This window comes from Ailuropoda melanoleuca, chromosome 9, assembly GCF_002007445.2.
Source record: "Ailuropoda melanoleuca isolate Jingjing chromosome 9, ASM200744v2, whole genome shotgun sequence".
In the NCBI taxonomy this organism is placed as follows: Eukaryota; Metazoa; Chordata; class Mammalia; order Carnivora; family Ursidae; genus Ailuropoda; species Ailuropoda melanoleuca.
Genome location: NC_048226.1, coordinates 5,691,633 through 5,714,672, shown reverse-complemented (window position 1 = coordinate 5,714,672; position 23,040 = coordinate 5,691,633). Strand labels below are relative to the sequence as shown.

Sequence of the window (23,040 nt, the reverse complement as noted above, 5' to 3'; positions counted from 1 at the left end):
AGGATAATTTAAGTAAGAGAAAAGGATGAGATCTAGACTAGACAGGAGAGTGAGAAGAGCGAGGTGAGAGATGACTGACAACATAAGTTAGTGACAGAGGTGAGAAGAGAATAAGAGAAGAGCCAGGAGGTTTCTATGTAACAGAAGCAAAGGTGGAAAAAGAACTAAGATGGCAGTACTCCACGGAAGGATCAGTAGCATGGAATGCTGCAGAAACCTTCCGGAAGGTGATACTGGCAAATGGGATTAGGAAATTATCAGTGCCTTTAGGGTGAGAGTGAAAACCAGTAAACAGGGCACCTGAAAGAGAACAGATGAGGCAGAAATGCAAGACTGGATGCAAACCACTCACGCATTCAAGATGTTCACCTTAAAAATGCAAGAGTGGAGATGAGATGCAGGTTAAAAGAACGGGAGAAGCAAGGAACAGCTGGGCTCTGTGAGAGACTGCAGCCACAGCAGAAGGGACAGATACAGACAGCTCAGAGACACTGTGGTATACGGCAGGGACAGACAGGAAGTTGTTCCGGCTCTACACATGGGATGAAACACACTTTCATTTAAGCCAGGAAGAAAGGGGGACCCAGGAGGCGGAGAGACGTAGGGTAGAGAGGTTTCTTCAATCCAGAAGGACCGAGTTCAAGGTGACATTCCTATTGTCTTCTGACAGGCCCTTTGCCTACCTATCAGTAGACGATAGGCCTGAATTAGCAACCGTTCTAAGCTCCAGAAGAGGGCAAAGACAAGCCTGAGATGGAACTAAAAACAGTCACCTGCTGAAAGACACCTTCGGACACTATAAAGGTGAGAAGGGTGAGGTCCTGGCTCCTTGCGCCATCACTTTCCAAAGATCTCAGGAAATATGGATGGTAATTTCCTGACGTCGTATCAGCAACTAAAAATAGACAGTTTTATAAACTATAAAAGGAATCTGCAGAAGCAGCAAACTACTTTATGGAACTTATTTAAAGATAAGACACAGGAGAAAGAACAACACCTTGATGGTTTTTTATTTCCTTTTAAAGCCACACCCACTAGCCGAGAGGGACACTGGGTTTGACCTATGGCTCTCCTTAAAGGAAATTACCAGACAGCGCCTTGAACAACTGACCTATCAGGGAGCCCCAAGGCAAGTATCTCCGGCAAGAATGGGCTTCTGTGATTCTCTTGTACCAGGCTGCTGAGGGAGCCTCAGCGCCAAGCTAGGTGTCGAGAGAGAAAACTTCACTCATTCCAATATCCAACCTTAAGAATGCACTTACTGCATTCGCCTGGAGAGTGTCATCTGAGAATCTCAGGAGAGTTCACAGAGCTGAAGATCCTATTGGAAAATGACGAGAAATCCTCTAGATGGCAATGCTAGCAATGATGGATCTAAAAACAACGACCTCGTTAGGATGAAAACACAGTAATAAAGGATCATGGCTTAGCAATGAGTCGTTGTGTCCTAAACAATCATTCACTCTCTCCAAGGGCCATAGAGCATGGTGACAACAACCAGCTGAAGAAAACGAGGAGCAAGCACACCTAAGGTGAACAGCACTGGATACTGCATGAGCCCAGCTGGATAAAATTCATGCGGCAGCTCCTATCCCCTTGCTGTCTATCTCCCACCTTTAAGTTGGCACATGGGGACACAGGCCATGTCAAAGTGATGCTAGCAGCACAAATCTGAGAACATGTACTTTGTATCACTTCAATTCTGCCCAACGGTCGGCTTCCCTACAGAATGTTACCTGACCTCAAACTATGGTGTAAATGTCTGAGTCACTCTGTTACTCTTTAGGAAAATTACAAACTTCACTAGCTAGGTCAAAGACCCTGTGTCATGATTCTTCGGAAGCTTCACTGACACTGGATTATGCCAAAGAAACTCATTTTACAAACATAAAATAATTTCTCTCGCCATTGGTGCGGCAGCCAGTCATTATAGTGACATCACTGCTCTCTACCAAGAAGTCTGTCTGTAGGGGCGCCTGGGTAGCGCAGTCGTTAAGCGTCTGCCTTTGGCTCAGGGCGTGATCCCAGCGTTCCGGGATCGAGTCCCACATCGGGCTCCTCCATTGGGAGCCTGCTTCTTCCTCTCCCACTCCCCCTGCTGTGTTCCCTCTCTCGCTGGCTGTCTCTCTGTCACATAAATAAAATCTTTAAAAAAAAGGTAAAAAGATGAACCATGTCATAGGCCCAGTAATCGCATGTGTGTGTTAAAACTGGTAACAGATCTCAGCAAAACACTCCCAAAACTATTAAACTGAAGTTATTAAATGAGACACATCTGGGACTACTCCCAGAGTAAAAAGCCACAAGAAAGAACATAAAGGTGTAGAGGCAGACAGAAATATCCTAGGCTTTTAGTGTTCTAGTGACCCTGGTTAGGGAGAGAAGGTACCTTATCCATATGGAAGATCAAATCCAATTCACAAACATTTTCAAAACACTTATCCAGGGTCTCCACAAAAACCTAGGAAACAAAGAAAAACAGATCAAGAAATAGGAACATAGTCACATCTTCATAAATGTCACATCTGAAAGTCAAGGGGGGCAGTCACATTGCTACTTACCTTATGATAAATCTCAAAAGAAACCAAAAAAAACTACCAGCTTTAGGCAATCACCCTAACTATTCCAATTTAGAGGACACAGTATAGGACAGGACAATCTTGTTTTTAGTATAGCAATACAACCAGCAGCAGACACATGGGGTTTTCTTTTTCCCTTTACAAGGTGCTAATTTACATAGAAAAACAACAAATTGAAATACCAACTATTAGCACTCCTTTCCGCAAGCCTCCGTCTATACACATACAAAAACTTTTTACTATTACAGCGTTTTCAGTTTTGTCCTGATAAATTCCAGTTAACATTAACTTCAAAATACCTTTCCATGAACCACCTAACATGCTCACAACTTTTGTTTTTAACTTAATATAACATTACAGAAAAGTATACAAATGATAAGAGTACAGCTTAATGAACTTTCAGAATGAACATATCACGTACCCAACCACCATCCAGATATTGCAATGGAATACTTCCAGCTCCAGATGCTCTCTTCATGCCCCTTCAGACAAAACCCCCTCTCCAAAGGGAGCCACCACCCTGAGTCCTATCACCACAGTTTAGTTCTGCCTGTCTGTGAGTTTACACAGGGGGTATCATACAACATGTATTCCTTCTGTCTGACTTCTTTCATTCAACAGTGCTGGTGAACTCCTCCGTGTTGCTGCATGTCCTAAAGGCTTGCTCATATTCACTGCTGGGCAGTATTTCATAGACATATTTATGCATTCTCCTACAGATGGGACATCAGAGTTGTTTTCAGCTTTTGACTGGCTATAAACTAATATAAATGGAAATCATATTTCTAGCTACTTTGGAAAACGCTTTGACATTATTTATATTATTTACTTACTTATTAATTATTGTTATTTATTGTATCAGTACAAAATGCATACACATATATGCCAAAAAACACATATCATAATTTCGTAACAGCACTATCCATAACTCTTTACATTTTTATCAGTGGCTGAATATTCTTCTGTAAGGATAACATACTTGAATAGGGGCTTATGTTCAATCCCTGTGCTGGGCACTTGGTGAGCCCTTACCTTCTAGTAACTCAAGTCCTTCAGTTTGGGAAAATTTTATCAAATAATTTAGTTGAGAATTTCCCCGTTTTCCTGTCCCTAATCTTTGGAGCTGCTTCTGCTGAGGTACCAGACCTCCTCATTTTCTTATCCTTCCCCTTCCAGTTTTCTCTCAGGTCTTTAATTTCTAAGAGAACATTTTGTTCCATCTTTCTTTTTTATTTAGCAGACCGTTTTCTTGTTTTACTTCCCTGTAGCTTAAAGACGGGTTTGTTTGTTTTACTGTTGTTCTTTCTTTTATGGTCTCTATTTCCTCTACATTCCTTTTTATGTTTTGTTCGTTTTGGTCTCCATCTTCCATGTTAGAGGCTTTCCTCAGATTACTGATTATCCTTGGTTTTTTATTCATAAGAATCAAAGGCCTACTGGAAGCTCTGCAACCCTAGCTATTTGCTGGGGATCCTCCCTTCATCCCTTTAGGCTTTTTTATTCCTTCCTCTTAGATTGCTCAGATTTCCCAAAGAAATTTCACAATCTCCAGCCAAAAGACGAAAAGGCTAGCTACCTGAAATTTGGGAGCGGAGTGGTGGCAAAGGGCTAGGAAGTCAGGATACAACATTCACAAGGCACACGTTCATCTGATCCCCCTGCCGGGGCACCACGAACCATGTCTGCTGTCCCCCAGATCAGGGACCTGGAACTGGGGAAAGGACTTAGGGATGGAACTGGTGCTCAGGCAGCTTTCCCTGCCCGCCCCACACCACACCCAGTGGCTGTGCTGCCAGCTGTGTCTCGTGAGGCTTCCGTGCGGTGCAGCCGCCTGGCTGGCAGCCTTCTCTACTGCTGGCCCAGGACGAGGCTTTCTTGGACTTGCCAAGTCAATTACCATATTCTTTCCTCCTTTCAAAAAGTTCCTTGCTATTGTTTCCTCTCCTGTTCCATCTTTCTTGTTGTGTGTATGGCCTCTAGTTTTAAAGGAAAAAAAAATGAACCTAGAAGTGTTGAAGTTTCCAATAGGACTTTTTTTAAAAAATGAAACTGACAAAGTCAAAGTTCTTAACAGAATATAAACAATGAAAATACTCTGCCAAGAATGTTTAGAAAAACAATGATAAGGAATGACTAGGCATCAAAATTCACTGCAAAGCCTTGGTCATTAAAATAAAAAAATACTAAGATAGAAATAAAAGTATGTCAGTGGGACAGGATATAAAATCCTGAAACAGGACGCCTGTGGCTCAGTCAGTTAAGCGTCTGTCTTCAGTTTGGGTCATGGTCCTGGGGTCCTGGGATTGAGTCCCACATTGGGCTCCCTACTCAGAGGGCAGCCTGCTTCTCCCTCTGCCCTTCCCTATGCTCGTGCTCTCTATCTCAAATAAATGAGTAAAATCTTTATAAATACATACATACATACATACATACTGAAACATACACATGTGTATAAGAAAATACATTCCTCTCCCCCCTCCCAGATGTGGTAAATCATTTTAATTTTTGTCAAAGGCATAATCCAGTTTTGGAAATTTGTTAAAAGGTTAAAATACAAAACCTGCCATAAATTAAGACAAAGGTAGATTAAAATTTATCGTATCTATCTCTTAAAGCAATACCTTCCATAAAAAGCAAAGGTAAGCTTTTGCCTTAATACAGAGCAATGCTGGCTCTAGAATTCTATGCAATTCTGAACAAAAATGAATTCTCTAAAATTATTTTCCACTTATCGTGAACCTCAACAGACCAAATTCAAAAGCAAATCATGATAAAATCTACCATCGTCTTGAATTCTGTAGTCCAAGAATTTTAGACAAGCTATGCTGAAAAGCCACTGTTGAGAAATCCACTGAGGCGCAGGGACACATCATGGGCACTCTGGGTTTTGAAGCCTGAGAAAATTAAAAAGTCGATTTTGTGTGTAATATTTTTAGATGTACTCTAGGAAGACCAAAACCATGAAAGCCAGTAAGAGTCTGCAAAAGAGTCACTGCAGCCTACTGTCGCCAGGCTGCCTCCATGCCCAGCACCACATTCATGCAGCCTCCAGTGGTAGGCACCACCAAATCCTCTTCCTCTCCCTCTACTGCACATCCTCTTCCCTGCCCTACAAGGTTTGGGGGCACTTCATCATACATGGGGCCACTCATGCCAAGAAAATACAATTTTTGACACAGATAGTATTTCTTTTTTTTAAAGATTTTATTTATTTATTCGACAGAGACAGAGACAGCCAGCGAGAGAGGGAACACAAGCAGGGGGAGTGGGAGAGGAAGAAGCAGGCTCATAGCGGAGGAGCCTGATGTGGGACTCGATCCCATAATGCCGGGATCACGCCCTGAGCCGAAGGCAGACGCTTAACCGCTGTGCCACCCAGGCGCCCTGACACAGATAGTATTTTGAACTGGTGGGGAAAAGATAGTTGGCAGTGTTGGGACAAATGGCTATCCTTCAGGGAAAAAATTAAAGCCAGTCACCTGTCCCAATACAGACATAAAATACCTTACAGGTACTATTGAGCTAAGCGTAAAAAACAAACTAAAAAAGCAATGGCAGATCCCCTTTGTGCCACTTACATCTCTCATGGGAGTGGATTTAGTCAGTCTATGGGAAGCTTCTGGGTGGTTGGTATTGTTAAAAGCACTGCCCCAGGGGCGCCTGGGTGGCACAGCGGTTAAGCGTCTGCCTTCGGCTCAGGGCGTGATCCCGACGTTATGGGATCAAGCCCCACATCAGGCTCCTCCACTGTGAGCCTGCTTCTTCCTCTCCCACTCCCCCTGCTTGTGTTCCCTCTCTCACTGGCTGTCTCTATCTCTGTCGAATAAATAAATAAAATCTTTAAAAAAAAAAAAAAAAAAAAAGCACTGCCCCAGCAGCCAGAACTCTGGAGTAAGATGCCCAGAGTATATGCGAGGAACAGGGGACCATATTTCTCAGCAGCACTGTGCCAAGGGGCTGTTTTTATTAAAAAGGGTTAATGAAATTAAGATTAGTGTATTAGTCGTCTTGGGCTGCCATAACAAAATACCACAGGCTGTGTGGCTTAAATAACAGAAATTTATTTTCTCAGTGTTAGAGGCTAGTGATCCCAGATCAAGGTCTGGTAGGATTGGTTCCTGATAAGGGCTCTCCTCCTAGCTCACAGACAGCCACCTTCTCGCTGTGTCTTTGACGGGACTTTCTTTGGTTTGTGCACATGGAAAGAGAGAAATCTCTAATATCTCTTTCTGTCTTATAAGAACACGAGTTGTATGGGATCAGAGCCCCACCCTTATGAGCTCATTTAACCATAATAACGTCCTTAAAAGCACCCATCTCTAAATATAGTCACATTGGGGGTCAGGGCCTCAACACATGAATTTGAGGGGACCCAATTTAGTCTATAACAATTGGGTTCTCAAATAGATTGGTAATACAGAATGAGATGGAATAGCTCCAGAAAAAATATCCCACATAAAGATCAAAAAAGAGCAGTCAGATGTATCTGTTTCTCCTAGAGCCTCAAGATATCATCAAGATCATGATCAAGATCAAAAGAACATGAAAGTCTGATAATGTAGGAAGAAAAGTAGGAGTCAGAGCAGAAGCAAAGAGTATGCTAATGCATGAAGGAACTGAAGAAGCTATGGGCACAGACAGCAAAATAATAAGACAAGAATCTAAAAATAAATCCTCTATGAAATACAAATTTGAGTAACATATTGACAAAGAACATTCTTCTTATAAAGTAGAGACTAAATTCATCTGAAAATGATGAGGACAGACACAAACGCAAAGAAACTAAGTCATCAAGAGGCAGAAGTCACTCAAGACCTAAGTCTCATTAAATGCATTATCACAGTAGAAGCAGGGAGTGGAAATGTCTCGATCCATGAACAGATCCAGAAGTCATAATCTAGAAGCAGAGAGAGGAAGAAACCATGATCCAGAAGCAGGGGAAGCACTGCGGATCAGATCTAGTTCCTGCTCGGCACCAACACGCATAGGGTAGAAGCAGGAGCAGCACCAGGGGACATGTCAAGAAAAACCAAGAAAAGTTAACAGAAGTTTAAGCCAGACTCCTAGTCTACCTGTCTTCAGAGGCAGAAATAGCAATGGGTGCACAAAAAGCTTTAGCTAGGGAGCTGGAAAGGGCAGAGGCTGGAAATTACAAGAACAGCGGAAGAGGAAATTACTGAAAACAAAAACAAGAACTAGCCACAGCTACGGGAGGCTCTCTTCTCACTGCTACGGCCCTGTGGACAGTGCAGCGAGTTCCCCTTGTCCATGGGGGTGCACCCCAAGGCCCCTGTGGGTACTAGAACCACGGTTAGTACCCAGCCCTGTACAGACTATGTCCTACATGCAAACACTTACGATGGTTTAGTCTATGAGGCCCACTAAGAGATTAACAATAATAAAAATACAACAACTGTAACAATATACTGTAATAAAAGTTCTATAAATGTGGTCTCTCTCTCTCTCTTACAGTTCTGTACTCACCCTTCTTGTGATGACAAGAGATGATAACATGGCTGCGTGGTGAGATGACGTGAGGTGGGTGACGAATGCACTGTGATGTAGCATTAGGCTACTACTGACCCTGTGATAAGTCAGAAGGAAGACATGCTTCTGGGTCATGGCTGATTTGGGTACCTGAAGCCAGGGAAAGCAAAGCTGTGCATAAAGGGGGACTACTCTGATGCCTCAGACAGCTACAGCTCAGATGTCAGCCCAAATTAATACTTTGGCAGAGATGAGAATAGTCTTATCTAGCTATTACAACCCAGCAGTTGAGAATCCTGTGAAACCTGCTGAACAAGGGAAAAAAGGAAGGTGCTTCAGCAAGGCAAGTAAGAAGGGCGAAAGGGACAAATCCCAGCCTGCTTAAATACAGAATTAGGGGCGCCTGGGTGGCTCAGTCGTTAAGCGTCTGCCTTTGGCTCAGGGCGTGGTCCCGGCGTTCTGGGATCGAGCCCCACGTCAGGCTCCTCTGCTATGAGCCTGCTTCTTCCTCTCCCACTCCCCCTGCTTGTGTTCCCTCTCTCTCTCTGGCTGTCTCTCTCTGTCAAATAAATAAATAAATAAAATCTTAAAAAAAAAAATATGGAATTAAACTGAATTTTGAAAACAAGAACCAAAATGTCAAATTTAGAAAATTAAGTGATATTACAAAAGATGAAGATGGATATAGCTCAGCTGATGAAGGAAGTTCCAAGACTAAACAACAGGAAAAAGTATGGCTGACTCTAGAACATGGGGGTTAGAAGTGCTGACCCTCCCCCACTTCCCACATAATCAAAAATCCGTTTATAACTTGACTCCCCCGAAACTTAACTACTAATAGCCTATTACTAGTAGCTGGAGGCCTTACCAATAACATAGACAATCAATCAACATACATTTTGCATGTTGTATGTTTTATATACTGTATTGTTACAATAAAGTAAGCTAAAGAAAAAAATGTTAAGATCATAAGGAAAATACGCATACAGTACTGTATTTATTGAAAAAAATCCATGTATAAGTGGACCTAGTGCAGTTCAGGGGTCAACTGTGTTTGGAAATCTAGATGCTAGGTAGGGAAATGGCAAGATCATAAAGCCACACATAGTACAAGGAATGGATTCAGTTTGAAAAAGATCACACTTCTAAGGTTTGGGACTTTAAAGACATCTTGTTCTGATGTCAGGTCCTCATTCACCAGAGGGCTAGCATTCCACTTGTGTGGGTATCACACTGACTTTAATTTATTGAAAAATATGATTCTCACTACAAAAAAAGAAATGGTAATTATGTGACACAATAAGAGGTGTTAGCTAACACTCGGTGGTAATCATTTTGCAATATATAAGTGTATCAAATCAACAGACTGCACACTTTAAACTTACACAATACTATATACATCAATTATATCTCAATAAAGCTTATATCTCAATAAAGCTGGGGAGAAAATAATTTTTTATAAAAATCAGATCAGTGACACTGGTGTTAATGTTGTAATCAGGCTAAATCTTCCATTAAACTTTACAGGACAAATTTTTTATTTCATGAATTCTACTTTTCAAATATATAAAAGCTGCAAGTGGGATAAAGTTTCATACATGGATTATCTGTGTCATCTTGTGTACTTTTGTACTTAACTTTTTGCAGATATTTTCATCTCTTAAAACATGAAACAAATGTTATACAGATGTTCTTTAGATGCTCTGGCCATTTGCTACATAATCCAGCACAGATAAACTGGGTGGTGATGGTGATAAAAGTGGTTTTCTCAGAACAAATACTGTTAAAATGGCCATACCACCCAAAGCAATCCACACATTTAATGCAATCCCCATCAAAACACCAATAGCATTTTCACAGAACTAGAACACAAACAATTCTAAAATTTTTATGGAACCACAAAAAACCCCAAATTGCCAAAGCAATCTTGAAAAAGAACAGAACAGGAAGTATCACAATCCCAGATTTCAAGATACAGTACAAAGCTATAGTAATCAAAACAGTATGGTACCGGCACAAAAAAAGACACATAGATCAATGGAACAGAATAGAGCCCAGAAATAAGCCCACCCACGATTTTATGGTCAATTAATCTCTGACAAAGGAGGCAAGAATATGCAATGGGTTGGAAACAGTCTCTTCAACAAATGCTGTTGAGAAAACTGGACAGCTCCATGCTAAAAAATGAAACTGGACCACTTTCTTATACCATACAAAAAAATAAACTCAAAATGGATTAAACACCTAAATGTGAGACTGGAAACCATAAAAATCCTAGAAGATAGCACAGGCAGTAATCTCTCTGACACTGACCATAGTAACATTTTTCTAGAAAGGTCCCCTGACTGAGGCAAGTCAAACAAAAGCAAAAATAAACTACTGGGACTACATTACAATAAAAAACTTCTGCACAGCAAAAGAAACATGAACAAAGTAAAAAGCAACCTACAGAATGGGAGAAGTTATTTGAAAATGACATATCCAATAAGAAGTCAGTATCCAAAATACATAAAGAACTGATACAACTCAACACCAAAAAAAGAAATAATAATAATAATTCAATTAAAAAAATGGGCAGAAGACAGAATAGACATTTCTCCAAGGAAAATGTACAGATGGCCAACAGGCACATGAAAAGATGCTCAACATCACTCACCATCAGGGAAATGCAAATCAAAACCACAAGGAGATATCACCTCACACCTGTCGGAATGGCTAGAGTCAAAAACACAAAAAACAACAAGTGTTGGCAAGGATGTGGAGAAAGGAACCCTTGTGCGCTGTTGGTGGGAATGCAAACTGGCGCAGTCACTATAGAAAACAGTACGTTACTAAAAAAATTAAGAATAGAATTACCACATGATCCAGTAATTCCACTCCTGGGTATTTACCCGAAGAATATGAAAACACTAATTCAAAAAAGAGTACACAGCCCTATGTTTATTGCAGAATTATTTACAATAGCCACAGTATGGAAGCACCCAAGGTGTCCACAGATGAGATGAATGGATAAAGATGTGGGGGGTGTGTATACACACACACGCAAGCACACACACACACACACACACACACACAGAATATTACACAGCCATAAAATGAATGAAATCTTACCATTTCCAACAACATGGATAGATCTAGAGAGTATTATGCTAAGTGAAACAAGTCAGCTGGAGAAGGACAAACACTATATGATTTCACTCACATACAATTTAAGAAACTGAATAAATGAACAAACAAAAAAAACCCGACTCTTAAATACAGAGAACAAACTGGTTGTTACCAGAGGAGAGGTGGGAGGGGGATGGGTAAAATAGGTGATGGGGGTCAAGGGTACACTTAGAGTGACAAACTGAGTAATGTACAGAACTGCTGAGTTACTATATTGTACACCTGAAGCTAACGTAACACTGTATGTGAATTATACTGGAAAAATTTTTTAAATGTAAAATGAAGATGAAGAGTAAGGAAAACAAGTAAGGGTTATCTTTATGTGTCATTAGTCAATATAGTTTACTCAGTCTAATATATATATATATATATATACACACACACACACGTATGAGGAAATTTTAAAAAATGGTTTTCTCAAAAGAAAAAGGAACTGCAATACTAGAAAAGATTTTTATAGCTTGGAGCTATCAGGAAAAATATCAACAGACGTAACTACCTAAGGTTAAAAGACCAATGGACTAGGAGAAAATATTTGCAATAAACACAACAGAAAAAGAATTGATACCCATAAAGTTAAGGAAAAAATGCAACACTTGTAAATGAATAAAACAAATGGCCATGAGAAAAGTGGACAAATGCTATGGTCAGATACTTTCAAATATAAATGACCAGTAAACATTGAGAGCCGTGCAACTGCTGCAATACTCAAGAAAGCTAGGGACGACAATGAATTTCTGTTTTCACCCATCAGACTGGCAAACATTTGAAAATATTCTTAACATTGAAAGTCGGTGAAGTTATGGGGAAACAGGGCTTTTTGGGGAAACAATCTGGTAATACCTACCAATTTAAAAAGCACACATCTTTTAATCAAAGCAGCAATTCCAATGTCAGGAATCTATCCTAATGAAACTACCACGCGAGCATATGGACGTATGTGCAGGGGAGCACTGCAGTGCTGCTGGAAACTGCGAGAAGCTGGGTATTGAATAAAAGATTACAGCATATCATTTATATTATTATAAAATCATGCACCACTAAAAAGAATGCTATGAAATGGAAAAAGCTCCAAGACTTAATATTAAGTGATAAAAAAGCAAGTTACACAACTATGTATTACAGTGTGACTACTTTTTATTTTATTTTTTATTTAAAGATTTTATTTATTTATTTGACAGAGAGGCAGCGAAAGAGGGAACACAAGCAGGGGGAGTGGGAGAGGGAGAAGAAGGCTTCCCGCTGAGCAGGGAGCCTGATGTGGGGCTCGATCCCATAACGCCAGGATCACACCCTGAGCCGAAGGCAAACACTTAACGACTGAGCCACCCAGGTGCCCCAAGAGAAAACACTTTTTGTGCTAAGAAGAAAATGCTATCAATTATAATTTTAAATTGTCATGTATTGTAAGATACATCCTGATGTAGGAGTTACTAAAGTGTGGGGAAAAGTATACTGTAGAAGAGATGAAATATAAAACTATAAACCAGGACCTAGACTTTACTGGACAAGTAGTTCAATTATATTGTAAAAGGTATATCTGAAAAGAACAATGTAAACCTACACATGGAAAAAGTAGGTACAATTAATAAAACTAAAAATTCAGACACAACTTTACCTCTGAATAAAGATTAAAAATGACATATTTCAATGTTGGAGCTAGGAAGAAACACGACCTCCAACAGTCCTGGGGCCACTGTATGTTAATATAGCTTTCCTGAGTATCTACCTACCTACACGCATTATAATTAGCAATATTCATCTCTTTGACTCAGGAATTCTGTTTTCAGCAGAGTATGAATAGGCCCAACAGTCTGCATAAAGACAGAGTCGTTTTATTTGTGTTAATTAAAAAAAAAAAAAAGGAAAATAGAAACAACCTAATATCTCTTCTGCTCTGCTGCCTAGATTAGGCGAGGACACTCATTTTACTCCCACTGAAACGTGCTTTGACTTACTCTTGAAAACCAGGGGTATCGTCAGGACAAGCTGAGAAAGAAAATGTGGAGTGGTCCATTCCTCCTGACCATATGTCTGCTAGTCAGCCAGAGCCTGATGCCCCGCCTATGGAGAGCTGTTTCTCCGGATGCACTCACACAACCTTGCCTCAGATGTCCCCAGAAGGAGCTCAGGTATACTCTCTCAGGGATGCTGAAGCAGATCATGACCCAGACACTCTGCTCAGCTTATCTTCTGTTGGGAGCCTTCATCTAAAAGTGCCAAGTTACCCTTTCCTTCGCAGCTAATTTTTGGGCTTGTCACTCAGATTTTCCAAACTAAGATAAATACCAGTTCGGCAAGACATATCACACGGTAAAACCATAAAGAGAAGCAAAGGGATGACCAACACAAAAGTCTGAGGAGGGATGCAGGGAATGAGCAGACAGAAGCGAGGAACAGTACACAGCAGCTTTGTAGAACTAGCAATGCACTGTTTCTTAATCTGGGCAATAGCTTCATTTTACTGGCATTCTTGAAACCATACTGCCATGTTAGCAGATTTTTTTTGTATATACATGTTTCCACAATATATATAATTTTATTTTATTATTTTTTAAGATTTTTATTTATTTGAGAGCATGCAGAGAGAAAGCATGAGCGGGGGGGCGGGGGGGGGAAGAGAAGAGGCAGAGGGAGAAGCATGCTCCCCACAAAGCAGGGAGCTTCCTTTTTTAATATTTTCAGTAGAGTGTGAAAGTTTTCTTCATATACATCTTGCATATTTTTCCATTTATTCCTTGATATCTTATGGACCTTTTTGCTTTTGTGAGTGGGCCCCTTTAAATATTGTATTTCCTAACTTACTATTGCTAAGGGAAAGCTATTGACTTTTAAGCTTGTTAAACTTGTCCCAGGACTGAACTCTATTATTGGTTCTAATGGTTTCCCAGTGATTGTTTTGGATTTCCTAGGTAGGTAATAATTTCATCCGCAAGCCTAGTAAAGCCAATTCCCCCATTAACTGACCTTTTTCCCTCAAAACATACTTTTGCATTTCCTGGCCATTCATTTTTCCTGATAAATTTTCCCTTTAACAAGTTCTGTAAGATTTCCTGATGGAATTATAACTGGTTTCCCATTTAATTTGTTGATTATTACTATTATCTTTGCTTGACTTTTCCCAATAAGGAGAGCGCTTGTAGCTCCATTTATTTTTTCCTCTAAGATTTCATAATTCTGGGGCCCCTGGGTGACTCAGTTGGTTAAGCGACTGCCTTCAGCTCAGGTCATGATCCTGGAGTCCCACAGGGAGCAGGGAGTCTGCTTCTCCCTCTGACCGCCCCCCTTCTCACGCTCTCTCCCTCCCTCAAATAAATAAATCTTAAAAAAAAAAAAAGATTTCATAATTCTATTGGAATTAATATCAAGTATTCCACACTAATAAGTTAATTTCCAAACACTCGATATCCTATCATTATTGTGAGGTGTTTTTTTTTTAATTATGACTTTTCTAGCAATTTTCACAGAAATGAAATATCCAATTTTGATGGATTTATCTCATATTTTGCCATTTTGCTCATATCATTCATTACTTATTATGTAATTGTTGCTGTTTTCCCAGGTTTTCTAGGTATGTAATCAGGCCACCCTATAGTGAATCTTAATTCTCTCTTCCCTTACCATGTAACTTATTCCTTTCTTTTTTTATCACTCATTACAAATGTTTATTCAAATTAGAGTAAATAGTGAGAGACATCCTAGTTTTCATTAATGCCTGTAGATTTCTCTCCTAAGATAACACTGGCTCTTGGTTTTAAAACTAAAATTTGCTGGGGTGCCTGGCTGGCTCTGTCAGTAGTGTGTGTCTCTTGATTTCAGGGTAAGTTTGAGCCCTATGTTGGGTGTAGAGTTTACCTTAAAAAAATAAATAAATAAAGTGGGGCCTGGATGGCTCAGTCGGTTAAGCGGCCAACTCTTGGTTTCAGCTCAGGTCATGATCTCAGGGTTGTGAGACTGAGCCCCGCAACGGGCTCTGTGCTCAGAGAGAGTCTGTTTGGGATTCTCTCTCTCTCTCTCCCTCCCCCCTGCCCACCCCTCCCCCTGCTCCCATACTCTCTCTCTCTCTCAAAATAAATAAATAAAATCTTTTTTTTTTTGAAGACGAGATTAACATTTATTTTTTATTTTTTATTTTTTTTTAAGATTTTATTTATTTATTTGACAGAGAGAGAGAGAGACAGCCAGCGAGAGAGGGAACACAAGCAGCGGGAGTGGGAGAGGGAGAAGCAGGCTCCCAGCGGAGGAGCCTGACGCAGGGCTCGATCCCAGGACTCTGGGATCATGACCTGAACCAAAGGCAGATGCTTAACAGCTGAGCCACCCTGGCGCCCCAAATCTTTTTTTTTTTTTAAAGGGTTTCTATAAAAATAAATAAAATCTTGAAAAAACAAATAAATAAAACTAAAATGTGCTGCTCCTAGAAAAATAAACTAGGTACTAGAGAAAAGAGGGAGAAAAATACTTTTCACTATATATTCTTGGTTTGCCTTTTGAATTTTGAACCATGTATATATATAATTTCTTCAACAACAGTTTACAATAAGTAAATAAATATGCACTAAATAATCAAATAAAAATGCTTCCTATTCCAATTCAAGAGCATTTCAGGAATAAAATTTGGATAATCATTTCTCTCTGATGCAACTCTATCAGTCTCCACTATCCTTCTTACTGCTGTAATGGATTCTAAGAACTTCCCCCTTATTAAACTGACTTGCTTCCTTGGGATAAAGACAATTTGGACACAATGAATAACTCTTCTAGTATGCAGTATTCCTAAGACAGTACTTTCAGAGCTAGAAAAGAACAACGTGTACACTTATAAATTGAAACACACACACACAGAAGAGCCAAAACATAAAACAAGAACGCTTGAGCCAAAAAAGCGTAAATGATTTAAGGCCACACTGCTTATAATAGGACAGATAGAATCAAGAGCCAAGTCTTCTGACTTCTTGCTACACGTGATTATTGGCTAAGATCTTCTTTAGTAATTCTGTACCAAAACTAATATGCTATATTTGAGTAACATTTTTTTGAGAGGCTTTTGGTTTACTAACAATTCACACTGTAAAATATGCTTAAGTCGTATGATTTTTTAAATTCTCAGTTTAAGAAATACCTTATGCAATGCAGAGGTTTTATTGGACTTCGACACTTAAAAATTCTACTGACTCTATTACATAGTCAGGTTTTTAAAAATCCTTTCTTATTTCATCCTGATACTGGATTAAGTGTCTTGCTATTGATCTAATTTGGGTATTTCTGTTTTGAAGTCAGCTGCTTCAAATACATTAGTAATACAACTATGTATATCATCCTCTAAAAACGTGTTGTTTTCTGACTTTTATCCTCAATATATTCGGCCAACTATTTATTGATTTCATTGTCTTTTCAAAGATCAAACCCCTTAGTTCTTATTATTTTCACCTTTTATTTATCTATCTTCCCAAATCCAATGCCCACTATTTAATAAATGCCCATTATATGGTAGGGTTAATTTCTTTTTATCTTGCCAGTATAGATACCTGAAGTGCATATCCACCAGTAACCGCATCTCAATTTTTAAACTATACTATCACTATTTCCTTTTTCTTCTAATACACTTATTAAATGCACATTTTTCTAGCATTCTATAGTTTACAATACTATAGAATACAATGTCACAGGTGAATCCTATAACCTATTACTTCTATATTCAAATGGTAGATCCATGACTCAAATGCAGGTTTTCTGATTCTAGATCTTAAGCTCTTTCTACTATGCCACACTGACTCTCAGTGTCCAATCTGACTCAGGTGTTTTAAGAAAGCTTTTTAAGGGGCACCTGGGTGACTAGGTCGTTAAGCGTCTGCCTTTGGCCCAGGGCGTGATCCCAGAGTCCTGGGATCGAGTCCGGCATCAGGCTCCTCTGCTGGGAGCCTGCTTCTTCCTCTCCCACTCTCCCTGCTTGTGTTCCCTCTCTTGCTGGCTGTCTCTCTCTCTGTCAAATAAATAAATAAAATCTTAAAAAAAAAAATAAGAAAGCTTTTTAAATCATCTTAGAGATAACCTTTTTTAGATAATTTATACTGTTATGTATAATACGTGAATATAACATATGAGTTTTTAAATTAATCATCTTAAATCATTTTCTGAATATAAAATTTGTATTTTTGTAGCTAGAGAGTTTTCTATAATTGTTAATTAGGTTTTAATGTAAGCTCCTATTTCAGTGCTTTCTAGTCAAGAAACTTATTCAAGTCCCTTAAAGGAAGCGTACCTAAAATTTCACATATGAAACGACAGAATTAGGGGCCCCTGGCTGGCTCACTCGGTAGAGGATGCAACTCTTGCTCTCGGGATTCTGAGTTTGAGCTCCATGTTGGATGCAGAAATTACTTTTAAAAAAATTCTAAAATGATAGAATTATACTAAATTAATGGTTCCCAACCTAGGGTCCCTACACATCTCAGTTTCCAAAAAGACAATGAAAAGAATCTGTAAGAACCCGGGTGGCTCAGTCAGTTAGGCATCTGCCTTCAGAAGCTCAGGTCATGGGCCCAGGGTCCTGGAATGGGGCCCCATGTCGGGGTCCCTATTCAGTGGGGAGTCTGCTTCTCCTTCTGACTTCCCCCCACCATTGCTCCCAGCTTGTGTTCTCTCACTCTCTCTCTCTCTCAAATGGATAAATAAAATCCTTTAAAAAATAATAAATAAATAAGTAAATAATCTGTAAGCCATTTCTAATGTTCAAAAATCCTAAAAAAAGTCATGTTTACCTATGTTAAGATTGCAGAGACTAACTTAAACATCAAATTTCTTTGTCTCAGGCTAGAATTACAAGTGAAAATAAAAAGTATGAATTCTTAAATGTCATTTGGTTTAACAGTTGAAAAAAATTTCAAGACATGATATGACACTGTAACTTATAATAAGGAAATATTTGGTATTCGTTCATCATTCATCATTCATTTCTGGCACAGAGCTTCTAAGTGATAAAGGAATTTTGGAATTTCCTAAGTGATAAAGGAGTCCTGTTTATGTTAATAAGGTGATTTTTAGAAGGCCCCTAAAGATGAGGGCTGGTTGAGAGGAGAACAAACTATGCAATTAGAGGACTGGAACTTTCAGTCCCACCCCTGATCTTCAGAAAAATCCCCAAAGGACAGTGTTTGGAGGACAGCTTTCAGGATGGTGGACTTCGGAGAGTGGCCTGAGTGGAAAGGGCATGGAAGCCCTTTCTCCATTTCCCCATTCCTGGCCCTGTAAATCTCTTCCATCTGGCTGTTCCTGAGTAACATCCTTTTGTAGTTAGCTGGTAATCAAGTAAGTACCATGTTCTTCTAGAGAGTTCTGGGAGCCACTCTAGCAAATTAAACCCAAGGAGGAAGTCATAGAAACCTCTAATCCATAGCCTGTCAGCAAGAAGCACAGGTGACACCAACCTGGACTTGTGGTTTGAATCTATCTTCAGGTAGATAGTGTCAGAACTGAGTTAAAATTGTGGGACACCTGGTCACTCCCCACAGAGAACTGAGTTAATTGCTAGGTGGTGGTGGAGGGGGAAGCACACCCATTGGAATCGGTATCAGAATTGTATATGAAAACAAAGGGCAGTGAGAGGGCTAGGTAGAAACCAATGAGTCCAAAAGCTCTTGGAGTTTTTACATGTTGCTAGGAGCTTTCTTACAGCACCATATGGTAGACATCTGGCAACTCTTCCCCGTATCAATAAAGAGACTGACAAAAAGATCTACAGGATGGTTACTCAAAAATCCAGCGCAAATTCTCTTTAGTGGCTGCCATCATTAGCTGACTACACATACCTGGATGAGGTCCAAGATTCCAAGTTCACTCTCTGATGAATCCACACAAAACACAAAGTAGAGTGTAGCATAGTGCCGATAAATCAGTTTGTAGTCAGAGCCACCAATCAAACTGTGGAAGATGGGAAACGTTTAAATGGCTGTATCTTAATGAAACACATCAAAGAGAAACACTATGCCGAAGAATGAGAACAAGTGCAACAGAAGGGGGAGGACAGGCCAAACAACAGGCCATTTCTACCAGGGGAACAGCAACCAGGTTTGGCAGAGGTACCCAAAACCACTTTACCTCAGCTTTTCTTCTATCATCCTTCCAGGAACCAGACATCCGAATGAGTAATAGCTGAAGCACAACCATTCAACAGCTTCCAAACAGAACTGGGTCTCTTCCTGGACAGCCAGGTACCCACCTGACACTTGAATACTACCCGACGAGGCAACAGTGATGAAGGGCACCCGACAGGAGATACACGGGTAGAAAACTGAAGCCCATCATTTACCTTCCACCTTCCAAGAAGTTACAGATGTTGTCATCTCGCTTGAGAACTAGATGGAAAGTCTCTCGAACAATCTGCTGTTGAATTTCTTCTGGCTATGGAATAAAAGAAGTAAAAGTGAATCGGGGGGTGGGAGGGAGGCAGTCTGAAAAACTACATTCCATGGATGGGGATGAAAAGGGAGAGAAGTGCTTCCGAGCAGGGAACAATCTGAACATTTGGTACCAGTTTCCAGAAAAAATAAAAGTGATGAGTAAAGGAAAAATAAAAGGGGAATCCATGGAAAATGGGTAAGACTCAGTTACAGGAACTAAGCTAGGTTAGTGACATCAAGTCACTAACCATTACTGTCTTGGTAGGTCAGCCCATACTTCCTTACAGTTAATAACCAAGGAAAGGAGCAGGGCACCTGGGTGGCTCAGCTGGAGTCAGGACACCTCTTGGTTACAGCTCAGGTCATGATTTCGGGGTCATGAGATTGAGCCCCACAACAGGCTCTGTGCTCAATGCAGAGTCTGCTTGAGATTCTCTCTCTCCCTCAGCCCCTCACCCCACTCTCTCTCTAAAATAAATAACATCTCTTTTTTTAAGATCTTATTTATTTGAGAAAGAGAGAGAGAGAGAACTGGCTGGGGGAGGGGCAGAGGGAGAAGTAGACTCACCACTGAGTGGGCAGCCTGATGTAGGACTCCATCCCAGGACCCTGAGATCATGACCCGAGGTGAAGGCAGACACTTAACCGACTGGGCCACCCAGGCACCCCTAAATCAAAAAAATCTTAAAAACTGATAAACTCTCATAAAAGGTCAAAGACTAACTAGAAGGCCCAGTCCAGGAATATTTTGCCTTCCCCTAGAAAATATCTACACTCAGGTAAATAACAACTGTCAATGGGGCTAACCCTTCAAGGTCAAGATTTAATTGTGTAATCATGTTTTTAAAAACTAAATTTTCCATCTTCTGTACTGGTAATATGGTATTACATATAAGATTGGTTGTTACTCACCAACAAAGCATTACTGACAGAAAAAGTTCTATTTACTGATTAGAATTCTCAACAGTTATACTTTTTCTCACTACCATACACAAGAAAGCTCAACCGTAATGATACCTCTTGATAACTCACACTGATTCCTGTTTATACAGAGGAGGTTCATAATAAGTGTGGTTTAAAAAAAAAAAAAAAAAAAGGACGATGGGGGGCAACTGAGTGGCTCAGTCAGTTAAGCCTCTGACTCTGGCTTTCAGCTCAGGTTATGATCTCAGGGTCATGGGATTGAGCCCCGCCACGGGTGGTGCGCTCAGCCAAAGTCTGCTTGAGACTCTCTCTGTCCCTCCCCCTGCTGTCTCTTAAATAAACAAATCTTAAAAAAAAAAGAAAGAAAGAGAGAAAAAAAAGGTGTTGGGAGGAAGAAACTGATCATTAAGACAAAAGTAATTAAAATGCTCTCATATCTCAATGAGCAATTAATCACCTGGGAATGTTACTAAAATACAGGTTCTGATTTAGCAGGTTTGGGGTGCATCCTGAGACTGCATTTCTAACAAGCTCCCAGGTGATACCAAAGCTGCTGGTCTAGGGATCACACTTTGAGTAGCAAAGCTTAAGAAAACCTTCAGATTGGACTTGCCCTAAGAGTCAGAAAACACTCAAGTAATTAATCCCTTCTTTGTAAAGCACTGAATTTAAGTTTGAAATGGTTATTTAAAAGAAAGACCGAAAAAAAACCCCAGGGAAAATGTCACTGTGGAGAAATTGTTTTTCATAACTTTGACTCAACGTGGAAAAACAATGGCTATGAGTATTTACTGAATGAATGAAAACCTGCTAACGGGGTGCCTGGGTGGCTCAGTTGGTTAAGCGCCTGCCTTCAGCTCAGGTCATGATCCTAAAGTCCTCGGATCCAGCCTCTTGTCAGGCTCCCTCAACAGGGAGCCTGCTTCTCCCTCCGTCTGCCCCTCCCCCCGCTCCTGCTCTCTGTCAAATAAATAAAACCTTTTAAAAAAAAAAAGCCAACTTAATAAAAAAATTTAAAAACCTGTTAATCACTAGTCACTGTAAGTTTGAGTCAATCAGTCACTATTTTCCTGGTTTCCATTTAAAGTCACAAAGCTCACTGACGCCAGGGCCAGGATGCCAGGATGCCGTAGTAAAGGATTAACTCTGTGTACTTGGAAATACAAAACAGGCTAAGTATCAGCACTTTTTTAACCTGATAAAAACATCTTTCAGACTAAAGCCTTTTATCTGACCTTGGGGGAGGTGGCAGCAGTCAGAGGGGAAGTAGTAATGAAACAGTGAAGCTAACTAATCTCTCTTTAATTTTTAAAACTTTTAAAAAAGATTTTTTATTTATTTGAGAGGGAATGCACTCACTAGCCAGTTGAGGGGCAGGAGAAGCAGACTCCCCGCTGAGCAGGGAGCCAGAGCGGAGCTCCATCCTGGGACTTGGGGATCATGACCTGAGCCAAAGGCAGGTGCTTAACCAAGTGAGCCACCCAGTCACCCCTAATTTCTAATTTCAACAGAAAGGTGAACTACCGCTTGCTTACATACCTCAATGACTTTAACAATCCCTCATATCTTTTAGTTCTCTACAGTTTTCAAGTAACTTTTACTCACGAGCTAATGTGGTTCTCATAAAAATCCTACGCTCTCCAAAGGTGGCTTACAAATGGCCAACAGGACATGCAAAGATGCTCAACATCCTTACTCATTAGGGAAATGGAAATTAAAACCATAATGAGAATTCACTTTATACCCATTAAAATGTTTCTAATCAAAAAGATAGTAACAAATGTTGACAGGGAGGTGGAGAAATCAAAACTCCTATACGTTATGATGGGAACATAAAACAGTGCAGCCACTTTGGAAAACAGATGGGCAATTCCTCAAAATGTTCACCAAAAAGTTACCATATGACCCAGCATATCTACTCCTAGAGAAATGACACCTAGAGAAATGAAAACATATGTGCACATAAAAACTTGTACGTGAAAGTTCAGAGCAGCATTATCCACAAGAGCCATATGTCCAACTACCGGACAATCAAAATGTGGTTTATCCATACAACGCAATATAACTCGGCAATAAAGAGGAATGAAGAATTAATACATGCTACAAGCTGGATTAACCTTAAAAACATGAAAGAAGCCAGTTATAAAAGACCACATACTGAATGCCATTTATATGAAATGTCCAGAATAGGCAAATTTAGAGAGACAGAAAGTAGACTAGTGGTTGCCTAGGGCTGAGGGAGTCAGGAGGAAATAGGGAATGATTCCTAATGGGTAGGGGCTTCTTTTTGAGGAAATGGAAATGTCCTCAAATTGACCATGGGGATGGGTCCACAACTTCGTGAATGTACTCAAAACCACTGAACTGTATACTTTAAATAGGTGAACTATATGTATGTGATTGCTCAGTAACACCTAAAAAAAAAAAAAAAAACCCAGAAAAATTCACACACACAAATGCAAATACAAACTGAATGGTTGTAT

At 40.0% G+C, this 23,040-nt stretch overlaps 1 protein-coding gene across 3 annotated transcripts in view; it reads right to left on the bottom strand.

The window, feature by feature from the left end:
* Positions 1–23,040, bottom strand: part of LOC100483898 (AP-3 complex subunit sigma-2) — a 58,416-nt gene that overhangs the window by 33,441 nt on the left and 1,935 nt on the right. For 2 of the 3 annotated variants that reach the window (XM_034667878.1, XM_034667877.1), the window contains exons 2-4: positions 19,543–19,630; positions 19,043–19,154; positions 2,390–2,461 (exon numbers count right to left, since the gene is read on the bottom strand). In XM_034667878.1, coding sequence (XP_034523769.1) covers positions 2,390–2,461; positions 19,043–19,154; positions 19,543–19,630 — 272 coding nt within the window. Of the gene's footprint in view, positions 1–2,389; positions 2,462–19,042; positions 19,155–19,542; positions 19,635–23,040 lie in introns of all 3 variants that reach the window. The other variant, XM_002929929.4, reaches the window with a different exon arrangement.